Genomic DNA, 25,656 nt, shown 5'->3' with positions numbered 1-25,656 from the left:
GCATGTAAAAAAACAATTTTCACGCAAGGAAAAAAAAATTTTTAGAGCAATATTTATTGCGCGAGACTGATTTTAGTTTGCGGCTATTTCGTCCGTTCTAAATCGCGCGCCACAAAGTTGGTGTTCTGCGACGTTTAGCCCCAATTGGCTGCTATACTTCTCATTGGCTCAGAGTTTGATTGACAACTTAGATCTTGGTTGATGAACCCTTGTTATATGTTGCAATTTCGTTTTGAGCGGCATATTTTTACGTTTAAAGAATAACCCATGTAATGAGTTATTTTTTACAAAATGTTTACAAGACGGGCACTTCCGTTTGGATCCATAGCATAACAAACAGAAGCTTCGCCGTTTTTTCATGGCCGCCAAAGTCTCTGCTCCCGCCTGTCTCGACTAATCGTTATGCCGAAGTCATCAGTGTTTCGTGTTGACCCAGGTGCTTGAGCGAGGCTTCCTGAAGTGAAGTAGTGTGTGTTGAGCAGCTGCCGCAGGTGTTAGTGATAGAAAGCGACGCGGAGTTTTGGCTTTCATAGCGCGGTTTGTTACTCTCGTTTCCCGCTTTGCTTTCTTAGCGTGTTTTTTTCTTTTTTTTTTTTTGCTTGCACATGCAAATGTTGACTTTTTGGAGATGTCAGCTCCTGTAAAACGGCGCCCTTGCTCTGTGAAGTGCTGCCAGATGAGATATCGCGAAAGCGAATCTTCCAGCAGCCATGTCGCCCCGAAAGATGACAATCTGAATGCTATTTGGCTGGAGGCAATCGGGCGTTCGCGTAGCAACAGACGCGTCCAGGTATGTCCTTGTCATTTCGCTCCGGAGGCCTTCGAGATTCGCAGCGGGTGCACCAAACGTCCGCGACTAAGACACAGCTGTTACGTAAAAAACCTGGCACAGCCAGGTTATAACGTAACAGTTGTCTGCAGAAGCCTTCGAACGTCCAAATTCTGCGTTAGACGACAGCTCTTTTTTTTTTCTCGGCTTCCGAACCATCTTACGTAAAGTTGTTTGAATTGAATGTGTACTACTATCGTAAGTCTTGGCTTGTGAATACGCCTTTGTAGATTATCTTATTCGTTTTGCTGGAGAGACGCAAAAGACGGGCGTAACAAAATCGTTTGCATATTCCGCATACCTCGCAAAAGCCCCTCCTCAGTCATTTTGCGAAACATGGAGTCCGCAAAGTCCCGACTTCCCAGTGTTTTACCTGCTTTAGAGCAGTTTGTACCTGCTAGTAGGTATGTCTACTGAAACTTCAAACTAGGGGCAGTGCCAGAGAGAAAAGAGGCAAAGTTGGGAAACCTTGCTCACCCTCCCCGATTTCTGAACTCTCAAGTGACAGTACCATAATAAATGCACAACGCCTGTTACCAAAAAAAAAGAAAAGGCACCATGTGTTTCCGTAGAACCAACTCGACCGGATTCAAAACCTGCGCCTCCTTCCCTTCATGGTGCGGCGACGTCGCAAGATCAACGAGCAGGCTAGGATCACATTTACGCTGATCACCAGGTCATCATGGACACCTACCATGTAGTCAGCGAGTGCGGTTTCGATGCTGACATATGCGAAAGATGAGAGACAAAATGGAAGAATCTAACGAAGAGCAGACGACGAAAGAGCAAAAAATCCGACAAAAGGCACGCGCACGATCGCAAGAGCCAGTTTTGTCACGTGACGCCCGCAAAACGGAGGCCATGTGGAATCCTCACGTTGGGACGCTGGACGGTGGTGCCACCCACTGGCGCCGACCAGCGGCGCCATTCACGCTAGTGTGGTCAGGCCTTTAGGGAGCTTTTGGCGTGCCTTATGCCGAGGAAAAAGCGCCATACGAAGCTCACTCAGCACGAAGAGCGGGGCGACCGTTATTAGGCCTAACCACTTTCATGATCTGACTGTCTGAAAGCGGATCACAGACGATGGCACGTTTGTTGACATCGATGCATCCGACGGACAAGTACGTCCGGGGCTTGGCAATTCCTCGACCCCAGCTTCGCTAGCATGCACGCCGCTTGGTTTCATGGTTGATCACTTCCGCAACTACGCAATTACAGCCATTACGAGACCAGCTTGGCTTGGCTTGACTTGGCTAGGCCGCTTGGTGGCAAAAGAAAATTAGCAGTCCCGTGTTAATGTACAGTCTCAACAATAGCTGCGACATATCACGGCAAAGTTGTCAGCTCAATTGGCTTTGTTCTCAGGAGCGCACACCTCAGTTCTTTCTGCAACAAACGGCAAGACGTGTAGGCGTTGTCACCAGCGGGCCTTTCGGCGGCTCGCAACAAGTTCGACGCCACTGCGCCTGCGTCTGCAGCCTTGCGCTATACTTTTGTCGTGTTTCAGCGTGTCTGCTGCTAGAGCTACTCAGGCATACACTAACTACGATGCAATACGCAGGCTTTTCTTCCAGGTGGCATTCGATGGATGAATATTGCCGAACTCATTTAATCAAGCGGCGGCTCTCTCCACCTAGCAGAAGTTTTTTTTTTAATTTGGACGATTAACTCTAATTAAATTTTAGAGTGATTACGAAGAGTTTTCCATCACGATGTCACATCATTTGTGGCCATCTAGCGGGCACTACTCGAGACTCTTACTCGTGTTTGTTCCACGAAAACCATGTAATAAATTGAATTACTAATGCTGCAGTGAACCTCTGTGGTGACGCGCCGCTTCGCACGCGTTGGACCCAGGTCAGACTCCCAAAAGCAGCGGACAATATTTTTCCAGCAGCTGGCAATATTGCGACGGATGCTGTATGCCCCATTACGACAACTACAACACCAACAACATCTACAAGCGGTTTTGTGGGGTCATACGGTGATTTCCGCCATATTCTTTTGTTCTGTTTGTTTTTTACATCCCCTTTCCCTCTTACATAAGAGGGAGTCTTCTCATACGCTTCGAATGATGCACCACCGTTGAAGCACACTCCACTTACGATGGCACCAGGGCATATGCACATGGTTTTGTTTCCCCAATATGCATAACGTATGTGACAACGTAAAACCGAGGTGCGGCGATGACGCCGTTTGTGCTAAACTGTCGGCACCCAGGAGGAAAGGTGGGCTCTTCGAAGACAACAGTGTGCAGACAGTAGGCGACAATTGAGGGAGGCTGTGGTGGCCTCATCCTAAACTGCCGACGCCCGGACAAACAGACAGGTTCTCTAAAGGCGGTGGTGTGTGGACCATTTTGAGGTTGGAATTCCCATCCTTCGCCGAGTCGGAACCCCTGCACTAAATCAAATTTCGTTGAGAATCGGCGTTGCAACGGCAACGATTTTGGCATACTTTTGTCTCCACGTCCTCGCACAAGAAAATGTTGGTAGAAGACTGTTGGTTTTCTTCTCCCTCTTGCTCTCCACTCTCTTTTTTGTGCCAGGACGAAGACAATGCCATCACTTGTGACACGGTGTCGCTCAACGAAGTCATCAAAGAACAAACACCCCGACACCGACTCGCGTTGGCTAACATATCCGGAAGTGTAAAGTTTTGATGGCATCGAACGGTTTGTGGAAGGCGACACCGACCCGTTCCCAGAAGTTTCTGCCCTCAAAGAGAAGGTAGCATCATGGGATAAGAAGAGAATGCAGCAAAACATTACCCAATTTTTTTCTCTCGAAAGCACACGAGTCAGTAACTAAGTTATGTTGCTACTCTTCCTGCAAAACCTTTTGATTAAACTCATTTTGTCCAGAGGCTTTAAAGTTTTCATTGTCCAATATACTATCAACTTAGAAATAACTATAAAGGCCACCGAATATCTTTCTCACACCGGGTCGAGCGATGTAGTAGTTCCGCGGTGTACGCAAACTGTAGAAGGCCACCAAAACATGACATTTCCACAACTTAAAACACTCGCAACGACTTCCCGTCACAGCGTCTGGGAACCGGTGGTGGGGCACCCACCTTTCCCGGTCGTAGTGGCCCTGGTACTGGGGAGGGTAGGAGGGCGCCCCGGCCTGGGCCCGCATGGGGTACGGGGCGCCGGCCCCGTAGGGGTCCCTGCCGTTGTAGCCCCCCTCGTAGCCCTCTCCGGCATACTGGTCGGCCCCTGGGGCGTAGCCGCACGTGCCCCCGCCGATGCCGGCCTGGCCGGCCGCGTACGGGGGCGCCTGCGAGTAGCCGTGGGGGTAACCCTCCCCGGGGTACTCCTCGGCCGGTGGGTAGCCATCCGGCTCGCAGCCCACGTGGTTCGTGGGCGGGTAGCCGGGGGGGCACGGGTACTCCGAGGCCCCCATCATGCTCGGGGGAGCCCCGGGCGGGTAGGGGGCCCCCGGGTGGTAGCCCCCCGCCGCCGGGTAGCCCTCCATCGACTGGCTCGGGGGTCCGTAGTCCTGGGCCGCCCCTGCAAGACGGAAGCAGGCGGTCAGGCACGACGATGGCACCCTGGAGTGCACTGTGCTATCGACTCCGTTTGACCTCAAGTGTGAACATAGCAGAAACTAGAAGAGCGTTCCTGCCCCCCCCCCCCCCCCCCCCAAACACACACACACACACACACACACAAAGAGGAATCAACTATAGAACAATATGCAACTGGCATGCTTTGACACGGAGTGCAAGGAATGGAGACAAAGAATGAGATATAGTGGAAATCCTCTGTTCCTCCACTCTGAATTTCTGTCGCTGAGGCGACGTTCCAAGTGCGATTAGAGTCAATGGAAGTCACTCCGGCTGGTCAGGCGATTAAAATTTGTAGCTAAAATGACGCTCATTGTAAATTTGTATTTTGGAGCGCTATTGTGCAAATTGTGAGACGCGGCTCGAATATTTCGCTATATTATTCCGCACATTTTTCGGGCTACTGTGTGAAGATTACGAGTCATAGTTTACAAATTTCAGAGTAAAGGTAAAACCTCAAGCCTTCACAGAAACCATCACCGACGAGAAGCTCCCCTACCGATTTTACCGAGCATGTACGAGACACTTTTTCAAGTTACGATGTGCAACAACGGGATTATATCTTAGTGGCATAGCTCTGACTAATTCGAAGCGGTAACTTTAACCTGGGCCAAGGATATTAATTTTGATCAAACAAACGGTACCCCCAACGACAATGCTGTAGGGACCGTGCAGACGCCGACATCAGTGCAAGCGCCGTTCCTTTTGTTGCAGTCGCGAAAAGGTAGCAAAATTGTTGCTTCTTTTAAAGGGACCCCGACACCCTCCAAAAGTTTTGTTTTATTTTTTGCCAATCAATATTTTTCTACGCTCGAAATCGAAAATGGACTGGGTAGGAAGAAGAAATATAGAGGAGGAGAGAGTTGGCGGAAGCCCCATGGCTGTGAAACTTTTTTTTTTTTCTCTATCAACATATTTGCGGCGTTTTAGAAGCCACAAGAAATGGGTACCGTATTTCTTTTCTATTTTTAATATTGAGTGTGTGCCTTCGATGACCCACGACTTTGATTTTATTTGGTGATTGTGTCTAAACCATAGAAAATGGCACGTGACCACGTAGAAGAAAGTGAGTGCGACTCAAACCGACCAGTTCTCGGTTGGCAGTTTTCGGGCGGAAAGAAAACGAATTTTGAGCGCAATTGTGCTCTGGGTAGTTGGGCTCTCGTATGTCATGTACAAATAAAAACCTTAGCGAGCATTAATACCCTCTCACTGTCCCTTTAACTTCCTTTCCGTGTTAACTTTGCATACTGAGCAGCAACCACAAAACCACAATCTAGATTCTAGAGAACGGAGTAGCCCAGAATAGGAGCACTGTAGGGTTTGTGGTCCCTCTAGTTCAAAGCAGGAGTCCTTTTACAAGTGGCGACTGGTCATTTCGCTTAAGATGTTCCTATTAATTTCCTTTTACGAACCTCGCAACAACAAATGCTAATGCTAACGAGTTCTAATATACAGCAGAACTTCCCTCGTTCATACGTTTTTCAGGGGACCGGGGAAATCAAATGCAAGATCTGGGAAAGCGCAAGGTTAAAGAACGCTATTCCAGGGTGCTAGGGATGAGTGAGTTAATAACTGTTACGAAACTATTTATTTTACGCAAAAAAATTGTAGGTGTGAACAAAATTGGCTAAAAAAAAAGTCTGTGAACGGTGTGAAGACAAATACGTTCAGAAAAGCTCGTAATTTCCATCTGGCACTTTGGGCGACTGAAACGCGGGCAAGCGACGGACTCTCGGGCTTGTAAAGGGGCGTTTGCCTATTTCCTTGTCGGTTCGTCCCCGCGCCATCGTGCACAACACTTCGGTACACCAAAGCCGCAAAAAGGTCTCGCTGGATGACAGGCTGTAATGCACATGCGAGAGAGATAGCCGCGTGCTAGACGATGTTTGACACAAGCTTCTTTTCACGGATTGTAGGAGTACCAGAACTTGCAGCGCGTCAGCCAGCTTGCACCTTCTCTCACGTGTGGAACCAAATACCGCGCGACAACATGAAATAGCAATTGAACAAAAATGGAACAAAGCAAAACATGCACGATGCACCATCTTAGTGTTGCTCGTAAAAAAAAAAAAAAAAAAAGAATTGTTACCAGACCAAACATGCTTGAAGCGAAAAGGCGCTTGGCATTTTCGATTAGACTTTTCACAAAGTTTTAACGGGGGTTGACTCAAAAAGCATTTTGTCTGGCAACAACACACCTTTCTTTTCGTTACAAGCAAAACGAGGATGGTGCATTGTTTCGTTTTGTCCATTCCGTCCATCTGCTGGCTCGTTTTGTCGCACAATTTTTGGTTCCACGTGTGAAGATGCAGGAACTGTTTCCGGCAGATGCACTGCAGGTTCCAGTACTCCTCCAGATCCATGTGAAAAGGCTTCTGTCAAGACTCGTCTAGCATGTCACGCTCTGTCCTGGCCATCCATCCAGCCTTTTATCCAAAAAGACCCCAAGACCCGCAGGTTGGGCAGGACCTTTTTGCGCCTGTGGACGCATCAAAGTGTTGTGTGCGAATGAGCGGGGATGGCGACACGGGCAGACACTCCTTTGCAAGCCCAGGACTTTGACCCTTCTTGAGCAGGACCACTTATGTTATGCCTTGGATTAGTAAAGATGGTGGCGCTTCGTGTTAAGCCTCTCACGGTGTTCCGTATCGCGCAGCAACCAGCAGCAGCACACAACGATTATTTTTCGCATTAATGCGATAGCGCCGCAATCGTAGCGATAAACATTGCATTAGCTCTTGGACAACGGTGCCACTGTGCAATGGTTTGGTCGAACCTCGCTTTCCCCTCTTCGTCTGAATGACGTCACAGCCACATGCGACGTCATACTCGGCTGCGTGCATTGCATTATGGGATTTTTTGTCTTGCCGACGCCAAATCTGTTGCGACACAGCTTCTAAACACTATTGCGTTCAAATGGGAGCTTGAAGCACCGCGGCGAGCGACGGTAGAATTATATCTGCACAGTCCCTCCCTGCCACAAGGCTGCATGCAAGAAGAGTGGCCATAAAGATGACAAAAGAAAAACAAAAAGACTATGTACAATGTTTCAGATTGAAAAAAAAAAGACTCGCCAGTTTTTGTTTTTTTGAGGGAGTTTGAGGTCAACTTGGATCTGTCTGGACCTGGGGAAGCTTCGGGGTGGGTATTACCTAGAAGACAGGCGAGCAATCACAGCCAATTTATGCAAGCACCCTCAGTCCAATTTGATTAATGCCTTATCTACCGGAAGAGTCCTCATACTGTTTGCCGAAGAAATTCCCAGCCACCCTGACAAGCAGTAAAAAGCTCAACAGAACATAGAAACACTTGGCTGCAAACTTTAGGAAATCCAGGTAAAGAAACAGCACACAAGTTAGTGAAAAAGGTCGGATTGCTCCGGCCAAAACAATGGACCCAGTTTGAGAGCCTCAGATCTAACGAAATCTTTACGAATTGGCAGAAGTTCTATCTGATGTTCTCCAAAACCCCAAAATCGGTGAAAACATTTTTGGTTTTATTTTATCAGATATCTGCTCTGTCAAATAAGATGCTATTGTACAAAAGGAATTTATGACCACAAAATACTGCTGAATGTGGACATTTTGCAAAACAGTGCATAATTTGTCAACAAGCAAAACAAAGTGTTTAGCAACTTTCTTGGCACTACCGAGGTACTGACAAAAGCAAGACGCATATAAGATCACCGTGCATAAAGCTATTAAAAGTGTTCACAAACACAAATCAAAGCAGAAAGCCAAGCAATATGTTGTGAATACAGTGACAGGTGAGGCTAATGTTGAAATTTGGCAATGCTGACTCAACAAGTAGATCAATGTGACTGCTAGCCTGGGTTCTTTAATGTGGTATCATGCAGCAGTGATTGCACGACTGCGTGCCAGTACAATGCTCGAGCGTATCAAAACAACAAGCGAGGAGCACCAATTCAAGTTGCCTGCATGCTTTGCACGAAAAAATAAAAAAAGAAAACATGGGCCCTCATCATAAATGCCCATTTGCCAGAAGGCGTCTCAAAACTTCGACAGCATGCACAAGAGGGAAGCCAGTTGCAGCTTCAGAAGATCACAAAATGCATTCTAAAAAACAAAGGGCTCAATATGTTTGCATGTTATATAGCAATAATCTGTGGCTTGGTTTCCCTGCGTTATAACTAGGGCTCCGTGTTTTCGGAGTTTATATTTTGTGAAATTCGGAGGGTGTTTTTCAGAGTTTATTTTTTAGCGAAAATTTGAATGTTTATCGGAGTTTATTTTTCATATACCATCTCCAATTCTCCGAAATTCCGAGATCAATTTCGCAGTGTTTCCTATTAAAAATAATAAATAATAACCGGATGCAAACGTATGCCAGATAAAAAATAAAACGCGCTTGTATCAATTAAGATTTCTTCAGTTGAATTTGACATTGGTGTCATTGGCAATATTAATTTGTCCCACGACAAAGGTCGCACACAAACGTGGCTTCGATAAACGTCGATACCTTAAAATCAATAAACTGCCGTAGATGACCGCAAGGAAGCTCGTAGTCATCCCATCAATCTATCCAGCTGCCGCGCGAGGTGGATGTAATAGAGAAGTTTCAACTGCCACTCTTCCCTATTTTATACAACCTCTATGGTCCATAGCTCTCCCTGTTACCCCCAGAAACATACCCTCTCCTTTCTCTAAACCCCAAATCCCATGGCCCAAAATGGAAACCAAAAGAGTGGCTTTTGTCGTGACACGAATGGTACGATGATCGGTTTCCCTCAACTAACCTTGACGAGACAAGCCGTAAGACCCCATTTTGTCAACGGTCCGAGGCTTGAAATATAATTATGGTGTCATTTTCCCAGGACCATTAAGCCTGCGCTGCCAAAAATGTAAAAAAAAAACAGAAAAAAAAACCCTTTCTTTTTAATTGTTTGGGACGGGAGGGGGTTTATCGGATAAATCCGAATTGCCAAAAACTTTACCAGTGGGTGTTTTTTGGAGTTTTTCGAATTTATTCGAAAACACAGAGCCCTATTTATAACGGAGTGACTACAAGATTAGGTTCGGGGCATCATCATCGTATAACGAGGGCCATTCCACCATGCTCCCACGATTCTTCTGCGCGTTGCTTGCAGGTTCAATCTGCGCTACTTTACCAAGGAATTAGCACACAATTATCCATGGGTTCGCACCAGATATTGCAATTTTAGAAGTTGGCTTAGCTCTTAGAGCATAAAAGTTATTGTGATTCTCATTGTGACGACACAGCCAAGATACCAAAGATGCCTACTATGGCATGGAATCAACAGCAATATACTGCAGGAGTTACGGGGTGCCTCGGTGTTAAAGGCTTGGACAACAAAACCACCCTTTATGAGCTTCAATACATTAGACCCTTTTAGTTCCCGACTTTGATGACCAACCCTGCCGGCTCCCTTTGGAATTCCGAAGAAATAATGTTATAACTTATTGTTTACCGAGATGTAATTTTCAGAACTTTTGGTTCTTATGTTCAGAACACGGCAATTTATTTATTAAAACCAACTTCAGTATTTAATGGACTGCCTCGCTCGCAACAACATAGCTGACCCAACCCCTGGTGTCGGATAGATAAATCTGGGTCCTGTTGATGTTCAGAGGTTTCCCCGCACAGGTAGGCTACGGTATCCGATCGTCAAGCTGCCCCGCACGTCCTCTACGCAGCCGCCACGCTACCCGCGAGTAAACGGGGCGTGGCGGCTCCGGCGGCGGCGGAGGGAGGGTCTCACCGGAAGGCGACATGGTTCCCTTGGCCTTCTTGCGGGAGGCCGACTCCAACTGGCTGATGATGGGCTGAGGGTCGATGCCCCCTCGGTCATACTTGCACTCAAATGGCAGCAGGTGCTTGACATACTGCTTGCGCAGGGTGTACGCAGCACTAGAGGAGGCCCCGATGCCCAGCACACCAGCCACATCCTTCCAATGCTTTGCCTTCGTTACCTGCAAGGCACAAGGTACGGCACCGTAAGTCCTCCTCCCTGTAGAACCTCCAAGTACGCTCATCTTGAGGATTTAGCACAAAACAACGGGAGGCACACCCGCCAGCACGTGGACCTCGACGGCGCTTTCCCAGCACGACCACTCAAACGAACAAGGCTATCAGCAGAGTTAGCTTCGTGTAATTGTGCCTCTAACAGTATCGCATGAGTCTTACGAGAATGTAGGATAATAAATACGAGGGGCCTTTTAGGGATGCCAGGGAGCCGCGCTCAAAGAATCGGTACTTTTTCGTCCACTGTCTCCCACCCCTTCGGCAGTCATTCGTTCGTTTGCGTCGCACGACGCTCGTTTACGAGTAAGCCCACCATTTCGTGGCGCAAGGCTTCGCGGGAAATAATGCCAACCGACGCGATCCCGAAATGCAGCTACAAGTTCTAGATCCGCGCGTGCTAAACCTCTGACAATGTCCTTCAGCCACAACCGAGTAACTGGACGAGATGCTTTTTGTCACGCGAGTCGGCAAAGGCTGGGGGCAATTGCCAACAGCGATCTCACGCAACGAGACCCCTTCCACAGAATAACCTTTGGAACAGCTTAAAGTCGCCAGGAGGCTACACTCGGTGTGTCGGAATTTCATTTCTCTCCTTGTCCGACGCCACCACAACAACCGTTCGTTCGTTTGCATCCCGTGACACTCGTTAACGCCCCGGCGGCTCGTGCGCACCGCCATTGGGACTTGGGACGGGGCAATGTTGGCAAGTTGTTCCCTAGCTTTTCCTAGATCCCAGCGCTGCAACACGAATCGCCAGGATCGGGTCAGACTTGAAACAGGCGAGCAACTCTGACATCTTGAGGCGTTTGAAGCGGCAGCAGCCAATCAGGGACAATATTTTCATGTGCCGCCCCTGTGGTGGCAATGAGTACAACTAAAGAGGGGAGTTTAACTCGATTCTGGTTTGAAATGAATTGTTTTTGGAAATAAATTGTTTTTAGAAATAAATTTTTTTTTTTGCAATAAATCGTTTTTGAAAGGTGAGCCAATGTTCTTTAATGCCATTTAGAAACATATAAAGAAGTTTACCGAGTGTAACTGCGTGTCTAGGTAGTGCAAGAAAATATAATTTAATGACGACGATGGCACGTCTGAGCAATCTGGTTGCTGCCTGTGAACGCGGAGGGGCCCGTGTTGCTGGTGTTGCCACGCCAAGAAATTGCCGTTTGCGACAGTTAACGTTCCGAGATGCGACTTTCTGAGTGGCACATATGGCGCTACGTGATCGTAGCGGTACTGTTCTGCTCTGTTGCAAACTGTTTTAGAGCGCACGATGACGGAGAGCACTTCTCGCATTTTCTGTCGGAAATGTCGCAAAAAGAGCCGGTGACAAACGCCAACGTGGTTGAAGGGTCGTTACTAGCCGACCTATTTCGCGACTCCCCACGGGGGCTCCAAGAAGCTTCCCGGGGAGGCACTCACTTCCACGAAGCCACCTCGATCCTTGACGATGAGGTAGAGGCGAAACAAGTCCAGGGGCTGTTTGCTGATGGTTGGGCACTGGGTGATGGGAGTACCACGCTCGTCGTTGTACACTATCAGCTTGTCCAGAAAGGCCCTCCGCTCGGGCTCCTCCGACATGTCGTACAGCTTCAGGAGGCCGTCGGGTCGCTGCAAGCACACACACGGACGGCCTCAAAACAACGCCCTCCCTAGCCAAGGTCGGTCTCGGACCGAAACATCGTGAAATGTCCCGAGAGTCAAGCCCAGAAACAGCCCCGCACATGGTAAGCCCCGAGCGTGGAGAAGTCTTATTTCGACTAAATAATTAAAGCACAAAACGTAAGGAGATCTTGCAGTCTTATATTATCTACAGTGATGTGTCAATAATATGGACACCTCCGTTCCCCCAAAATATTGCCCATAATGTGAGTTGTCCATTATAACGAGACGAAAATGCACATATTTTCACAGTCTGTCGCCGAAAACCACGTCCGTATAGCAGGGTATCTATATTAATGGGGTCCATATTAACAAGACATGACTGTATAAGACTGCTAGATATTTAATAATATAGAGATAATACATTTATAAAATCTGATGCATTCATACCCCTAGGTTTCACCGCGAATACTTTGTTAACTTGCGAGTGAACAAGGCCCTACTTATAATTAATCCTTTTTGTGGCTGACAAACCAAGAAGAGAAAGATGGACGATAAAAAGCAGCAATATAGAAAAGCCACGAATTTCCAAAACTCTGGAACTTTGGCAACTACTACTAAATATAGAGGTACTTGAAAGAGGGCTTAGTTTAGAACTCACCTTTATCATATGATGCTCATAAACTTGGCTATTAACAACCTGGAACAAAAAGCGAAACGTGTCAGCATAAAACCATACAGATGGGTCAGCAACTCAATCCACATTGCAGCAGCTGCAAAGTGTCAACATTGCAGCAGCTGCAAAGTGTCAGATGCGTACATGGCACCTGGCACTTGTGCCAGGTAAGACATATTTTTGTACTCTATATTTCATACTATTCACATCCTTACACAGCATCTAAAGCCGAGTACTCACACATTCATGGGCACTGCTAGGAATAGCCACAAGGTCCAGATTAAATTTCCCATTCATCAGATTGAAGCAAACAATTACTAAATGGTAGGCATGTGCAAATAGTGTTTTTTTAGTTCGAAGCGAATTCGAAGCGAATAGTAATTTGCTTCGAATATTTTCGAAGCGAATAATTCGAATAGTTGTAGGAAAAATTATTAGCAAAAGTTATGCAGTGGTCACTTCACCGACCATTTATTTTCACTGCAACGCAGCCACAAATCAAAACTTAGTACAAGAAAAGTCAGTGATTTTCATGAAGGAACACGGGCTGCTGCACATGATCAGGGAGGAGAAGCTCCCTCCTGCAGCTCACGATGCTTCCTGCGCTTGAGAAAAGCCTTTCACTCCTAGTCTGGGTTGCTGGTATCGAGAGATACCTACGGGCAACACGGACCAGGGATGGGTACAGATGTCTTCCCCTGCACCTCCACCATGCCAAGGGGTCTTCTGTGCGTGTAAGGAGGGGTGTCTTCAGGTACTCAATAGCCTCGGTAGCGAATTCGTGGCCTGGCTTTTGGTGCGTGTCAGAACTAAGACTGGTGAAGACATCCCACAGGGTGTCTCCTAACGAGTCTCCTATGCCTCCGCTGGTTTCGTCCACTGATGCGCTCTCCTCAACGGCCTTCGTCAGGAGTGTGCGTGCCCATTTTTTTTCTGCCTCTCCAGTGTAGCACCCGTCCTTGTACCTGGGGTCCACCAACATTGACAAGGCTAGAAGGCGACACATCTTCCCATCTGGAAATCGTGTCTTGATGCTTTGTATGAGGCTTGAGGCAACTGATCCTGCTTCATCGGTAGAGTGTCGTCTGAGAACAACCTCGGTGCACTCTAATAAAAGGATCACTTGGGAGAGGGTCGGATAGCTGTCTCCAGACAGCTCAGCTGTGGCTTGCTCGAGAGGCTGCGAGACCTGCACTACTGCAGCCATAAGCCTCCACTCACTTGCACTGAGAGGTTCCACTGTGTCACATTCCGACAGCTCCACACTGACGGGCACGCGAAGCTTCACAAGCCTCTTCATCATGGCGTGTTCACTATTCCAACGTGTTGGAACATCTTGCACAACCTCAAGTGGCTCAAGGTTCATGTTCTTTTGGATTTCCATAAGGCGCCCGCGGGCCTTTGCACTCCTTTTATATTGAGCCACAATGGTTCTAGCTTTCGCAGATAACTGCGAGAAACCCGCCACTTCTTTTTTGGCGTTGCTGATGCACAGCTGGAGTGTGTGTCTGAAGCACTGCACGCCAGACCACGGTGACCGTGAAAACGCTGAGGTGAAATTCCTAGCGTTGTCCGTGACTACATAAATCGGCATGGTGCCTGGCGCTGGTAGTTCCCAGTCCTCGATAGCACTTTTGATGAACTGTTCCAGGTTTTTGGCCGTGTGGGAGTCCGTCATGTCCGTACAAGCCAAAGCGTGCACGTGCTGTCCAAATTCTTCGTCCATCACGTGGCAAGTCACGGAGACGCAGCTATTGTTTGCGCGCGAGGTCCAGCCATCCGTCGTGATGGAGTAACATTCTGCTCCGCTACTGAAAATGTCTCGCAGACTCTTTCTTAGTTCTTTCTTTTTGGACTCGTACAGATCCGGGATGACAACCCGCGAGAAGGTCGTCCGCGATGGCACAGTGTAGTCGGGCATGGCAAGCTTCATCATTTCAATGAAACCACTTTCTTCTACGATGCTGTACGGATGCATTCCGCTAGCAATGAAGTTCGCTATTATCGCCGTCATTTGTTTCGCTTTGGGTGCAGTCGGTTTCAGTTTGGGCTTGAAACTGTCGGCTACCGACGGTTGCTGATGATTCGGTTTACTCCCGTTCTTGTGTTTGACGGCACTCCCGCGTGCTTGACGCTCACATTCGAAAGTCTTGTACGAATCAGGGTGCCTTTTCAGGTGCGTTGCGAGGGTCGTTGTCGTACCCGTTGGAGTTTTCAGCACTGCTTTGCATTTGAGGCACCGAGCTTCATTTCCCGGTGGCACTTTCAAGTAGTAGTTCCATATCGGATTTCGATACGCACCGGCTTCACTTTCATCGTTCCCGGCTGCCGTCGATGACCCGTCAGCCATACGAACGAACACGCAGCACCTAGAGCGAGCACACTTCGGAATCCTTTGTGGAGCTGCGACGGCTGCGACGCACGATTTTCTGATCGGTTTAGCATGTCTTGGATTGGATTGGATATTTTTTATTTCTTGATGCCGATGCGGCTTTCGTGAGTAACAACCGAAACCGAAACTACCAGATACAATTGGCCTTCCTTCCGCTATTCGTTAGTGCCGAATACTTTGAACTTTTACGAATATCGGAATTCGGATCGAAGCGAATACCGAATAATGTACTATTCGTTCGAATATTCGGAAAAATCGAATATTCGCACATGCCTACTAAATGGGGTTAAAGATAAAGAGGTATATAATCAGTGGCAGATTCAGAGGGAAGGTCCGAATGTACTGACCCCCCTCTTGAATTCTGCATGTGCAAAAATTTAGGGCGTGGAAACGGCCCTTAAACATATGCTACGCTGACCAACATCTGACCTCCGCCTCTGGAAATACCTGTGTCCGCCCCTGTATATAATACAAACAATGCAACAAGTTTGACCACAGTCAAATTTCACATAAAGAAGCCGGCACAATTTTAGTGGATTACAAATTATAGGGCTTTTAATTAACTAATACCCTTAGAAAAAATACATGAAGGTGCATTAGTACCTAGACATTCCACGAAACGACATCCCTTCGCAATTCCTCCGAGAGGAGCAGCACTGCACCAACAAGAGCCGCTATGATGCATTTTCGGGAAAAAAATGGAAAACTTTTCCAATTCTCTGTAATGCGGGATTAGAGCGCAGCTCTCGAGGAGGGGGAGGAGAGGGGGGAGTATGCCCATGTGATTTCACTCGTGACGTTCCTCGTGACATCTAATGTGGCCCTCGCGGCATCAAATTTTGCCCTCGTGACCCTCCCAAGGTCACTGGTGACCGTCGTGACGTCACTGGTGACCCTCGTGACGTCACTGGTGGCCCTCGTGACGTCGCTCGTGGCCATGTGACGTCACTGGTGACCCTCGTGACATCACTCATGGCCCTTGTGACGTCAAACAAGACATCACGCGGTTACGCCGATGCCAACACTGACGGCGACACCACTCAACCCAGATACAGGCACCTAAGAGCTCCAAAACTGTTTCGGGCTATGACCGATGCACGTAAACATCCACACTCCCCAAGGGGGGCTAAGCCTCCCATTACCTGAGACAAGCCTATAGAAAGTTACAGCTCGAGAAGGTAGGGCGAAGAAAGAAAGGCTGGGGAGGGAAAAACAGACCGGACGCTGAAGAAGAGGGGGAAACCTCCTCCTCTCTCCAGCATTCCATCTGCTTCCTCCTCACCCGCTTTCCTTTTTCCTCGCTCTACCTTCTTGAGTTGCAACGAACTATAGCCTATGTACTAATGAATGCTTTCTACACGCCGATCAGAGTTCTGAGCAAGGCCCAAAATTCCTCGAAACTTAGGGGCCGCCTCGTCGTCATACCCTGCAAGACCATCCGAGACAGGGTGGGAAGAGAGAGGGACTCACGGGACTGGCAGGGGTGCGTGGCCAGCTGGGGCTGGAGACGCTCTCAAACTCGTCGTGGAAGGAGGACATGGAGGCCCCGCCGGGGGAGGGCAGGGTGTTTGGGGTGGGAGGGTGCGACATGGGGGGCTGCTTGCCCCCCTTGGCCCCACCCTCGCCACCCATGTGCTCCTCTGGCAGGGAGGACGAGGCCGAGGCATTGGACGCCTGACTGCCCTCGTCCAGCACCTGCGGGGGCGGGGCCAGGGGCCTGCCGGGGGCGGGGCCCTCGTGCGACGCCCCGCCCCCGGACACTGGCGGGCTGCTTACGCCCTGCGCCAACAGGGCCGAGGGGGCGCCTGCAAGGGGACAAAAGAGGAGGGGTCCCTTCAGCCCCATTCGGAAGTGCAGGCGGAAGGCGAGCCAACGCCTTCCAGGCAATGAGGGCGTGGATTTCCCGCATCATTTAACAGAGGCTGGCACAGACAAGGCACGAGTCTAACGTCGACGCAGTACTTGTGTCGAGAACGTGCCTTGCACTAGCGTCCGGTAGGCAACATAGAAAACGGAGCGCTACAGTTTCATTACCTAGGGTCATGGGGTAAGCATGCTGTATGCCAACACGAATGTCCAACGTGGTAATTCTGAGCCGCCGTTACGCTGCCAGCACTAGCCTGTTCTCTGCCTTTGGACCCCGCTAAAGTGGGATGGCGGACGTAATCTGCCCAGACTTAAAACCATGGCTCGTTTCTGGTACGCAGATGAAGGTCATTCTGGTAAACATATACCGTAAAATCCCTTAAAGGTTCCTGCCCAAAATGAAGAGATAAATGTTGAAACATATGAGCTGGGCTATCTTTGGGGATGAGTTGGTAAAACTTTATCACAGGGGCACCCACCACAAACCACGTGACATGAGAACAGACACTGCATATTGCGTACACGGCAAACAAGCGTTTCACAACATGATAACCATGCTGCATTTCGCTACAAACTCCCGTGCCAAGGAAAAAGATATGACAGACTGTAGATGCAGCAGATGCATGTTTTATGGTGTGATAAATATGCAAAAACCGGCTCTAAAAACTCGCGTGCCACAAAAACAGATCACACGCACACATTGCAGAAAAAAACTGTGGGAACTCACAACGAACTTGCCTGTCACGGGAATCGATATTGTGCGCACAGATCGCGTCACAAAGAATGCAGGAACTTGCTATAAACTAGCTTGTCACACGTCTCAGTACTGCAGATCACGCGGTTGATGCGATTTCCGCCTGATATTGCATGACGTCCGACGGGATTCCGGGGGTGGGTGATGTATCCGGATTTTTATGTTACGGACATTTAGTTAGAAAAACCGGATGGGCAATTTCTCAAGGGGGGCACCGTTATGAGATTTTACGGCATATTGCAGAATCGTGAAAAATTGCCCATTTTTACGGCGAGATATTTGCTTCTCAAAAAAAAATAAACGCCAATAGAAGCATGTTTCCACAGTGCTCAAGGCTGCACACAGACAAAGCACATGCATACACTTCAAGCCCAAATGAAGGCTGCAAGATAGCACTGGGTGTCGAGCATCTGACATGAAATGATAATCTTGACCCTCTTCATTTGCTAACTACTGTCAGGATTCAAAGGAGGTTGACCTCTCGTTTGAATCCTACCCCCAGGTCAGCTGTCCCTTCAAAACATAAATACTCCCTCTCAAAATTCGACACGACGACGAACAGCATCCTTGTTGTCGTCGTTTGTACGTTTTGCTTTTTCCAACGCGTCCCCGTCAAGAACGGAGTGAAAACTTCCAACAACTTTGATGCCTGGAGTGAGCCTTTGACTGGTGCATTTAGCGTGCTATACCGTCTCTGCATCGGAAGCGGTCATAGAGTGACAATGAACTGCGTCAGTAGTAGACGTCTCACACCGTCGGATGCTGCGATTTGGGCGGTCGGTGGTACAAGCTACGATGAAAAAGACGAGCAAATGCTAAGGTTGCGAGGGACGCAAGTGTCTGACCTAGCAATTGCTTCAAATTTCGTCGACTGTCTGAAACGAGCTGCAGCGCAAGAAACACCTGCGGTATACACCCTCGCTCCTGCGTCATCACCGCGACTGCAGTGGGCAGAAATCGAGGGACCACAAACGAGGGCTTGCAAAAGGAAGCCGAAGAGGAAGGGCGGCAGAAAGAGAAAGGTCCGTCCACTCACTCATAGGGGTGGTGGGACACTGGCTGTAACAGGCCCCGGGTGGAGGCCCCGGGGCCACCCCCTCCGACGGGGAAGGGGAGGTCCCCTCCCCGCCCGGGGGCGTCATGGGACTGGCGTAGCCGTACATCTTCTGCTGCAGGTGCTGTCGCAGGTACATGGGCCGGGAACCGGCCCCGCCGGGCACCCCTCCCCCGGAAGGGGGCACCCCCAGGGCCCCCTGGCCCCCCTTCGAGTACTGGGGGCCCGGCGGGGGCATTAGGCTGTTGGCACCCCCGTAGCCGTACTGGGAGTTGCCGTACGGGTAGCCCGCAGCCACCGACCCCTGGGCCCCCACCCGGCCCCCCCCGTGGCCCGGGTAGCCCCCTGGGCCAGGGCCCTGGGGAGGGCCGTAGCCAGGCATGGGGCCCAGGCCCCCCGGCTGGCGGGGGTAGTTGCCTGCGAGAGAAACGGGGTCAGAGGTTACGTCGACGGGGGCGGAGCTTCCCCTCTACTTTCATCACCCTTTCCGTATCATCTTTCATTTTGTTTCCTAGTGCCCTCTGTTACAAATTAAAGCTTCCAGACATCTCTATGTTCGAGAGATTGATAAATAACCGTTAAGTGAAGTTTTGCGAAGCTATCGCAAAAAAAAAAAAGACTAAGAGACATAATTGCTGAGACACATAGCCTGACCAGAAAATGGCACACTTAGAGGAAGAGTGGTACATAGCTCACTGTAAAAGACAATAACCTTTAGGCCAGTGTCTCTTTGTCATGGACTCTTGAAGTAATCTACTATACAGTCGCCGAACGATTTTTCGGACTTTGCAGGGACCGAAGAAACGTCTGAATAATAGAGCAGTCTGAAATATCAGCAGATTAAAAAAAACTTGCCGTATTATGTCTAAGCGGGCTTAAAAAAAGCCCTAAATAGTGCCTTGCTTCAGGTGGCGCCTGCGCGCCTTGTTTCAGGTTAGGCCTCCGCTGCATTCAGCATTCTATTAGTTTGAGAATCGCCGCCTTCTTTTCAAGTGTTATGGTCGATTATTTTTTTGCGCTTCTTGTCGACACATTGCGGCGGTGGAAGAACAGAGGGCGCTGGCATGGACATCATTGCGCCCTCTGCTTTTCCACTGCCGCAATGTGGTCCATGCCAGCGTAGTCCGAAAACATGATTCACCGAGATGAGATCGAGATGAGAGGGCATCGATGTCCAAGCCAACGTAGTCCAAAAACATGATTCACTGAGATGAGATCGAGATGAGAGGGCATCGATGTCCAAGCCAACGTAGTCCGAAAACATGATTCACCAAGATGAGATCGAGATGAGAGGGCAATGATGTCCCCAAGCCAGCGTAGTCCGAAAACACGATTCACCGAGACGAGATCGAGATGGCAATGATGTCCAAGCCAGCGTAGTCCGAAAACATGATTCACCGAGAGATCGAGATGAGAGGGCAATGATGTCCAAGCCAGCGTAGTCCAAAAACATGATTCACTGAGATGAGATCGAGATGAGAGGGCATCGATGTCCAAGCCAACGTAGTCCAAAAACATGATTCACTGAGATGAGATTGAGATGAGAGGGCAATGATGTCCAAGCCAGCGTAGTCCAAAAACATGATTCACTGAGATGAGATCGAGATAAGAGGGCAATGATGTCCAAGCCAGCGTAGTCCAAAAACATGATTCACCGAGACAAGATCGAGATGAGAGGGCAATGATGCCCAAGCCAGCGTAGTCCAAAAACATGATTCACTGAGATGAGATCGAGATGAGAGGGCATCGATGTCCAAGCCAATGTAGTCCGAAAACATGATTCACTGAGATGAGATCGAGATGAGAGGGCAATGATGTCCAAGCCAGCGTAGTCCAAAAACATGATTCACTGAGTTGAGATCGAGATGAGAGGGCAATGATGTCCAAGCCTGCGTAGTTCAAAAACATGATTTACCGAGACAAGATCGAGATGAGAGGGCAATGATGTCCAAGCCAGCGTAGTCCAAAAACATCATTCACTGAGATGAGATTGAGATGAGAGGGCATCGATGTCCAAGCCAACGTAGTCCGAAAACATGATTCACCGAGAGATTGAGATGAGAGGGCAATGATGTCCAAGCCAGCGTAGTCTGAACACATGGTTCACCGAGACAAGATCGAGATGAGACGCCCAAGTCCATGACTGCATGCCGAAAGAACAAAATAATGTGGTACCTACAATGATGATGATAATTAAGCACAGCTAGAGAAAAAAAAGCCGTACAGCGTTACCTAGCGGTAGGACTTAGCAGCACTGAAGTAGTGCTGCCAAACCAAGGCAAGCCATGTGGAGCCAACATAGAATCCAAAATGGCCGCTTCTCGGTGGTGTTTCTCACTGATCGCCTCGCTGTGATTTTGTCCGAGAAATTATCCGAAACATCGGTCATGAGTATGCATCATTTCTACTGTGTAGGTCACAATTTCTCCTTTAGGTCCGAAATATCTGACAAGTCTGAATTATAGGCGTCCGAAAAATCAGTCAGCAAATGTACATGAATCACAACCAGTGCATGTTTTAAGATTATTAGCAAATTAAAGGCAATTTCACCCACTAAACAAAACTGAAAACCGCTAAATATAGCTGGAAAACCGCTAAACTGGCAGCACTGATACTGATAAAGAATGCTGCTAAAAACCTATCCTCAAAGAAAAGTACAAACATTGTAAGGAGTGAACTTTTAAGAAAAGAAAAATAAAAGGAGTGGTTGCTGACGTTTCGGTAGGGAACTCCGCAAAACATTTAAAGTATCTTCCACATCTGTCGCTAAGAAACTTGGAATTGAAGTTTGTAATGAAATGTCAGCTGCCACTGTCAGGTGACAGTTCAGCCTACTTTTGCCAAGAGATTTTGACGAGCGAAAGCAGCATTAGTATGGGTCGGTAAATTTGCAAGGGACTATCAAACGATCTTCGCACTTTTGCTAGCTATAGTTTGGTTAAGCACTCCATGTCCATAAATAAGCATGGTATAGGTGTCAGCTTTTTAAAAATAGATGTGGTTTTTGCATAAAGAATCACAAGGCAAACATTTTCTCCCTAACTAATATGGCTGCACACCATACTGAAACTAACAAGAAGAGCATCATCTCTACAAGGGACTATAGCCTAAGAAAAGATTAAAGCACTCTAGAACTTCAAAAAAAAAAAAATGCTAGCTACTCAAAAGCAACAGAAATCCCACCACCTGCAAAAATGCAATTTGTTCTACTGGGCAGCACAAAAAAGAAAAAAAAGACTAAGTTCAGTGGCAAAATTGTTACATTTGGCAACATTGCTAAAGCCTCCTGCCTCTATGTTTGTAACGCAGTGACTGTTCCAAACCTTTGCAAATGTGCCTTGAAGGATGTGCAATGATTTACAAGTTAACAAACTGAAACACTGCATTAAGCGCGAAACACATGTACTATCGGGGAAAAATGAAATGCGAACAGAGGAGCGCGTGGCTCGCGGTACAGGCTGCGCCGCCTGGAAGTGAGCCTAGGGGCGAGGGTGCGTTGCCTACTTCGATGTGTTCATGCCCCTCGATTGGCGCTCCCCCAGCTTCGGCAGTGCGCCTCTCAGTGCGCTGAAAGCTGTCACCGCTATCTTTGCCTGCTCGGCGAGTGCGGCGAGCTTCTTTGGACCGCACGCGCTGAGCCAGCAAAGATAGCGGTGATAGCTTTCAGCGCACTAAGAGGTGCACTGCTGAAGCTTGGGGAGCGCAGAGGGAGGGGCGTGAACACGTCGGAGTAGGCCACGCACCCTCGCTCCTAAGCTCACTTCCAGGCGGCGCTGCCTGTACCGCGAGCCACGCGCTCCTCTGTTCGCATTTCATTTTTCCCCGATAGTACGACGAAACCGTCCGATCCGACGTCCGACCACGCAATACGACGGTCGGAGGCGAGGGTTTTCAACGCTCTCCGATGCTACGAAAACCCTCGCCCCCCAAGGTCATTCCGGCAGTTTGCACGTCGGATCGGAAGGTTTCGTCGTACATGTGTTTTGCGCTTTAATGTAGTTAAAAAAAAAAAGCTTCAAAACACAAGTTGCCACCGGTCATGCAACCGATGTTGCATGCACATGCTGTCTTGTCAGTCTGTGTCTTGTTGCGTTTTAATTGGCCGATCACGAAGAGATTTCCTGGAAGTGTTGGAAACGACAACAAAACAACAAGAGCAAGTGTTGCAAAACATGTAGAAAAAAACAAAAAAACACAGCAAGACTTTTGATAAAAAACAAAAGCATTCTGAAACATCTGTAGAATTCTTGATACTATTTCCACAATAATATATACCCCAATTTAAAATAAATAAATATTTTTAAAGGAATACCTTTTTTACTTTTAACCATTTTCTTGTGTTCATAAAGTATGCTCTTTCTATGCTGCAACTGTTCCCACAACTGCTGGGTGGCACAAGCTACGAACCAGTAATAAAACACAAGAGACAATGTATATCCAGTCATTCTTTGGCATCCTAGACACTTTCTAAGCTACTGCATTTACTCGAGTAATAGAAGCACTGATTACGAATAAAGCCCACACGTCTACTTTCCCACAGAGCACACACAGAGCCAATGACTGCATTCTGGATGAAAAGTGCAGCGAATAACAAGGTCAAGGAAACAATTCACTGCAGAAGTGCGACTTCCACAGAAGTATTTTGTCTGAAGAATGTTGTCTATGTCCTGCAAGTCATTGGGCTGCTTCTGTCGATTGCGAATGTGGTACTAAAACCTGTGCTCTATTCCTGACTTGCAAAGAAAAGGATAGGCACACTTCAAGCAGACCTGGGGATCTTTTGACGTGCAAATGAAATTACAGTTTGTTCGCAATTCGCACAATTCCTACAGTGTGTCAGCGTTTCCCACAATAGATCCCCGTCAAATTGCAGGCGCCTTGGCTAGGATCTGAACCAGAGATTTGTAGGTTATGCGGCATACGAGTTATTGCACGTTTATCATTTTTGTATTAAAGCATTTCATTTGTTTTATTCTGTCCTCCACGATGTTGCACTTCCACATTCACCGAGTTTACTCCATTGAAGGGATGAATGTTGTCAAGCTACTCTTGTAGAAAAACTGCTCCTCAGAGAAGGACCACCATCCCTCTCTGCAAACATTCGGAATTATTTTCGATGTGTAAATTAGCTCACCTATTCAGTGTTTCAATAGCTTAATAAGTACAGTGTACATAACAAGTCTGACACAATTCAATCACAGTAGTTGTTTTTTCATGTCTGTAGTCTCTCGTGAATTTTGTCAAGGTTACATAGTGCGATGCTTCCCTTAGTGTTCAATATCGAAAGCAACGCCATTACCAGTCAATCAATGCTTATCTTTGAGGAATTCTATGATTGATCAATTTCAACTTCCTGACTTTTATGTACTTCTTTGTTGCACACTGCTCGTAGAGCGAAGCGGAATCTTTGAAAAACAAGTGTAGATAATTTGTTTTCCTGTTCTACAAGGGCACAAAGGTCGCAAGCCTGCATGTGCCCTTCAGGGTAACAAAGAAACAGAGAACAGAATAGTAAAATAACCTAGAAACAAATACACTTTGTCACGAGGCCATCGAGTAGCTATACTTTGTTTCAACCTATGATGAACCACAGTCCAACCTGGAGGCTGCCATGCCCTGTTACGAGTCAGTTAGAAACCACGCGACAGGACCAGACAGCCCATAGCTTCGACTGTAGTCCATACTTGAGGTAAAACCAAGTATGAAGGGCAACATTAATGAGAAAGCAGGCTCACTTTGGGGATAGTGGGGACCTGGATATGAAGACATGATTCCTTGGTGCATCTTGGCACCATACATAGATGACGCCTGCATCTGCTGGTTGTACCCTGAAAAGGACAAGAAGCGATTGTACCAAACTTGAAAGGACGCCCAGTATATTTCAATAATTCCCCTGTCACAGGCTCTGGTTTCAAGCAAAGATTAATCGTATAGGTGAACTGATCGTTTCCCCAGTAAGTGCACTGCTTCACTGGAGGGCAGTCATACACATAAGCTCAATAGAGTGACTATATCTTGGTCATTCTACAGCCTAATTTTCTGTTCGCTCTTGCAACTTTTTCCACACACATGCAAGTAGCTATGGCTAGCGCTTTGATGCCAGTTTGCCACCCAAAACTTGCTTTTTCTTTTTTTCGGTATGTGCTGAACACACTCAGGGTGACGAATCGTGTGTCCGTCCCTAAGTAGATAGCCATCATTGTTTGTTTTATACCAACATAACAACCACAGATTGAAGAAGTGGACATACAGCACCACTTCTATGAACTGCTTGTTTGTGCTTTGCCATCTTTTATCCAAATGGGAGGATGCAGGTTGAAGTTCCCTTTGGTAGCACTGATATCTAAATGGCATTTGTCTCCACGAAGCTGCCTCTCAGGCCTAGCAAGTGGACTAAGTTAAAAAGACAAACGACCAACATTAATATATATACAAGGGGACATAAACAGCTGCTTCAACTCCCAATGAGTCTGCTAATATTACCTTCATGTAAACGAAGCCCCAAACAACATTTCGTAGACCCTGAGATGGGGGAACAATAAAAAAATGGACGAAAACAACAAAAATCTCTTCGTCCGTTTTTTTATTGGTCTACAAGATGTTGATTCATTACCAGCTCGCCTGCACTCCATCACCCGCTTACAACCCCAAACAATTTCATTAAAACTACCCTAATAAATTACCCAACACAGCTGTGCAATGAGCTATGACACAAGTTGTGTGTGTGCATGAAACAGACAGGCAACTCAAAGAATGCTAGAAAGAACAGGAGTGACAAAGTGACAAAGCAAAAAAAAAAAAAAAAGTTCAATATGCATAATATTAGACTTTTATCCCCTAGAAACTGAATGCAAAATTATTTCCCTAGAATTTGGTTTCTGACATGAACCCCAAATCAAAAAAAAAA

General features: G+C 47.7%; 1 protein-coding gene across 5 annotated transcripts in view; it reads right to left on the bottom strand.

The window, feature by feature from the left end:
- Nucleotides 1-25,656, bottom strand: part of LOC8041497 (trithorax group protein osa) — a 177,614-nt gene that overhangs the window by 38,366 nt on the left and 113,592 nt on the right. For all 5 annotated transcript variants that reach the window (XM_029977025.4, XM_040206016.3, XM_040206015.3 and 2 more), the window contains 7 exons: nucleotides 24,485-24,577; nucleotides 18,732-19,166; nucleotides 16,546-16,880; nucleotides 12,669-12,707; nucleotides 11,828-12,016; nucleotides 10,143-10,353; nucleotides 3,905-4,343 (listed from right to left, as the gene is read on the bottom strand). In XM_029977025.4, coding sequence (XP_029832885.2) covers nucleotides 3,905-4,343; nucleotides 10,143-10,353; nucleotides 11,828-12,016; nucleotides 12,669-12,707; nucleotides 16,546-16,880; nucleotides 18,732-19,166; nucleotides 24,485-24,577 — 1,741 coding nt within the window. The remainder of the gene's footprint in view (nucleotides 1-3,904; nucleotides 4,344-10,142; nucleotides 10,354-11,827; nucleotides 12,017-12,668; nucleotides 12,708-16,545; nucleotides 16,881-18,731; nucleotides 19,167-24,484; nucleotides 24,578-25,656) is intronic.

The sequence above is a fragment of the Ixodes scapularis genome, unplaced genomic scaffold, assembly GCF_016920785.2.
Source record: "Ixodes scapularis isolate PalLabHiFi unplaced genomic scaffold, ASM1692078v2 PGA_scaffold2__306_contigs__length_199485367, whole genome shotgun sequence".
Classification (NCBI taxonomy): Eukaryota; Metazoa; Arthropoda; class Arachnida; order Ixodida; family Ixodidae; genus Ixodes; species Ixodes scapularis.
This window is presented reverse-complemented; position numbering and strand designations above follow the sequence as displayed.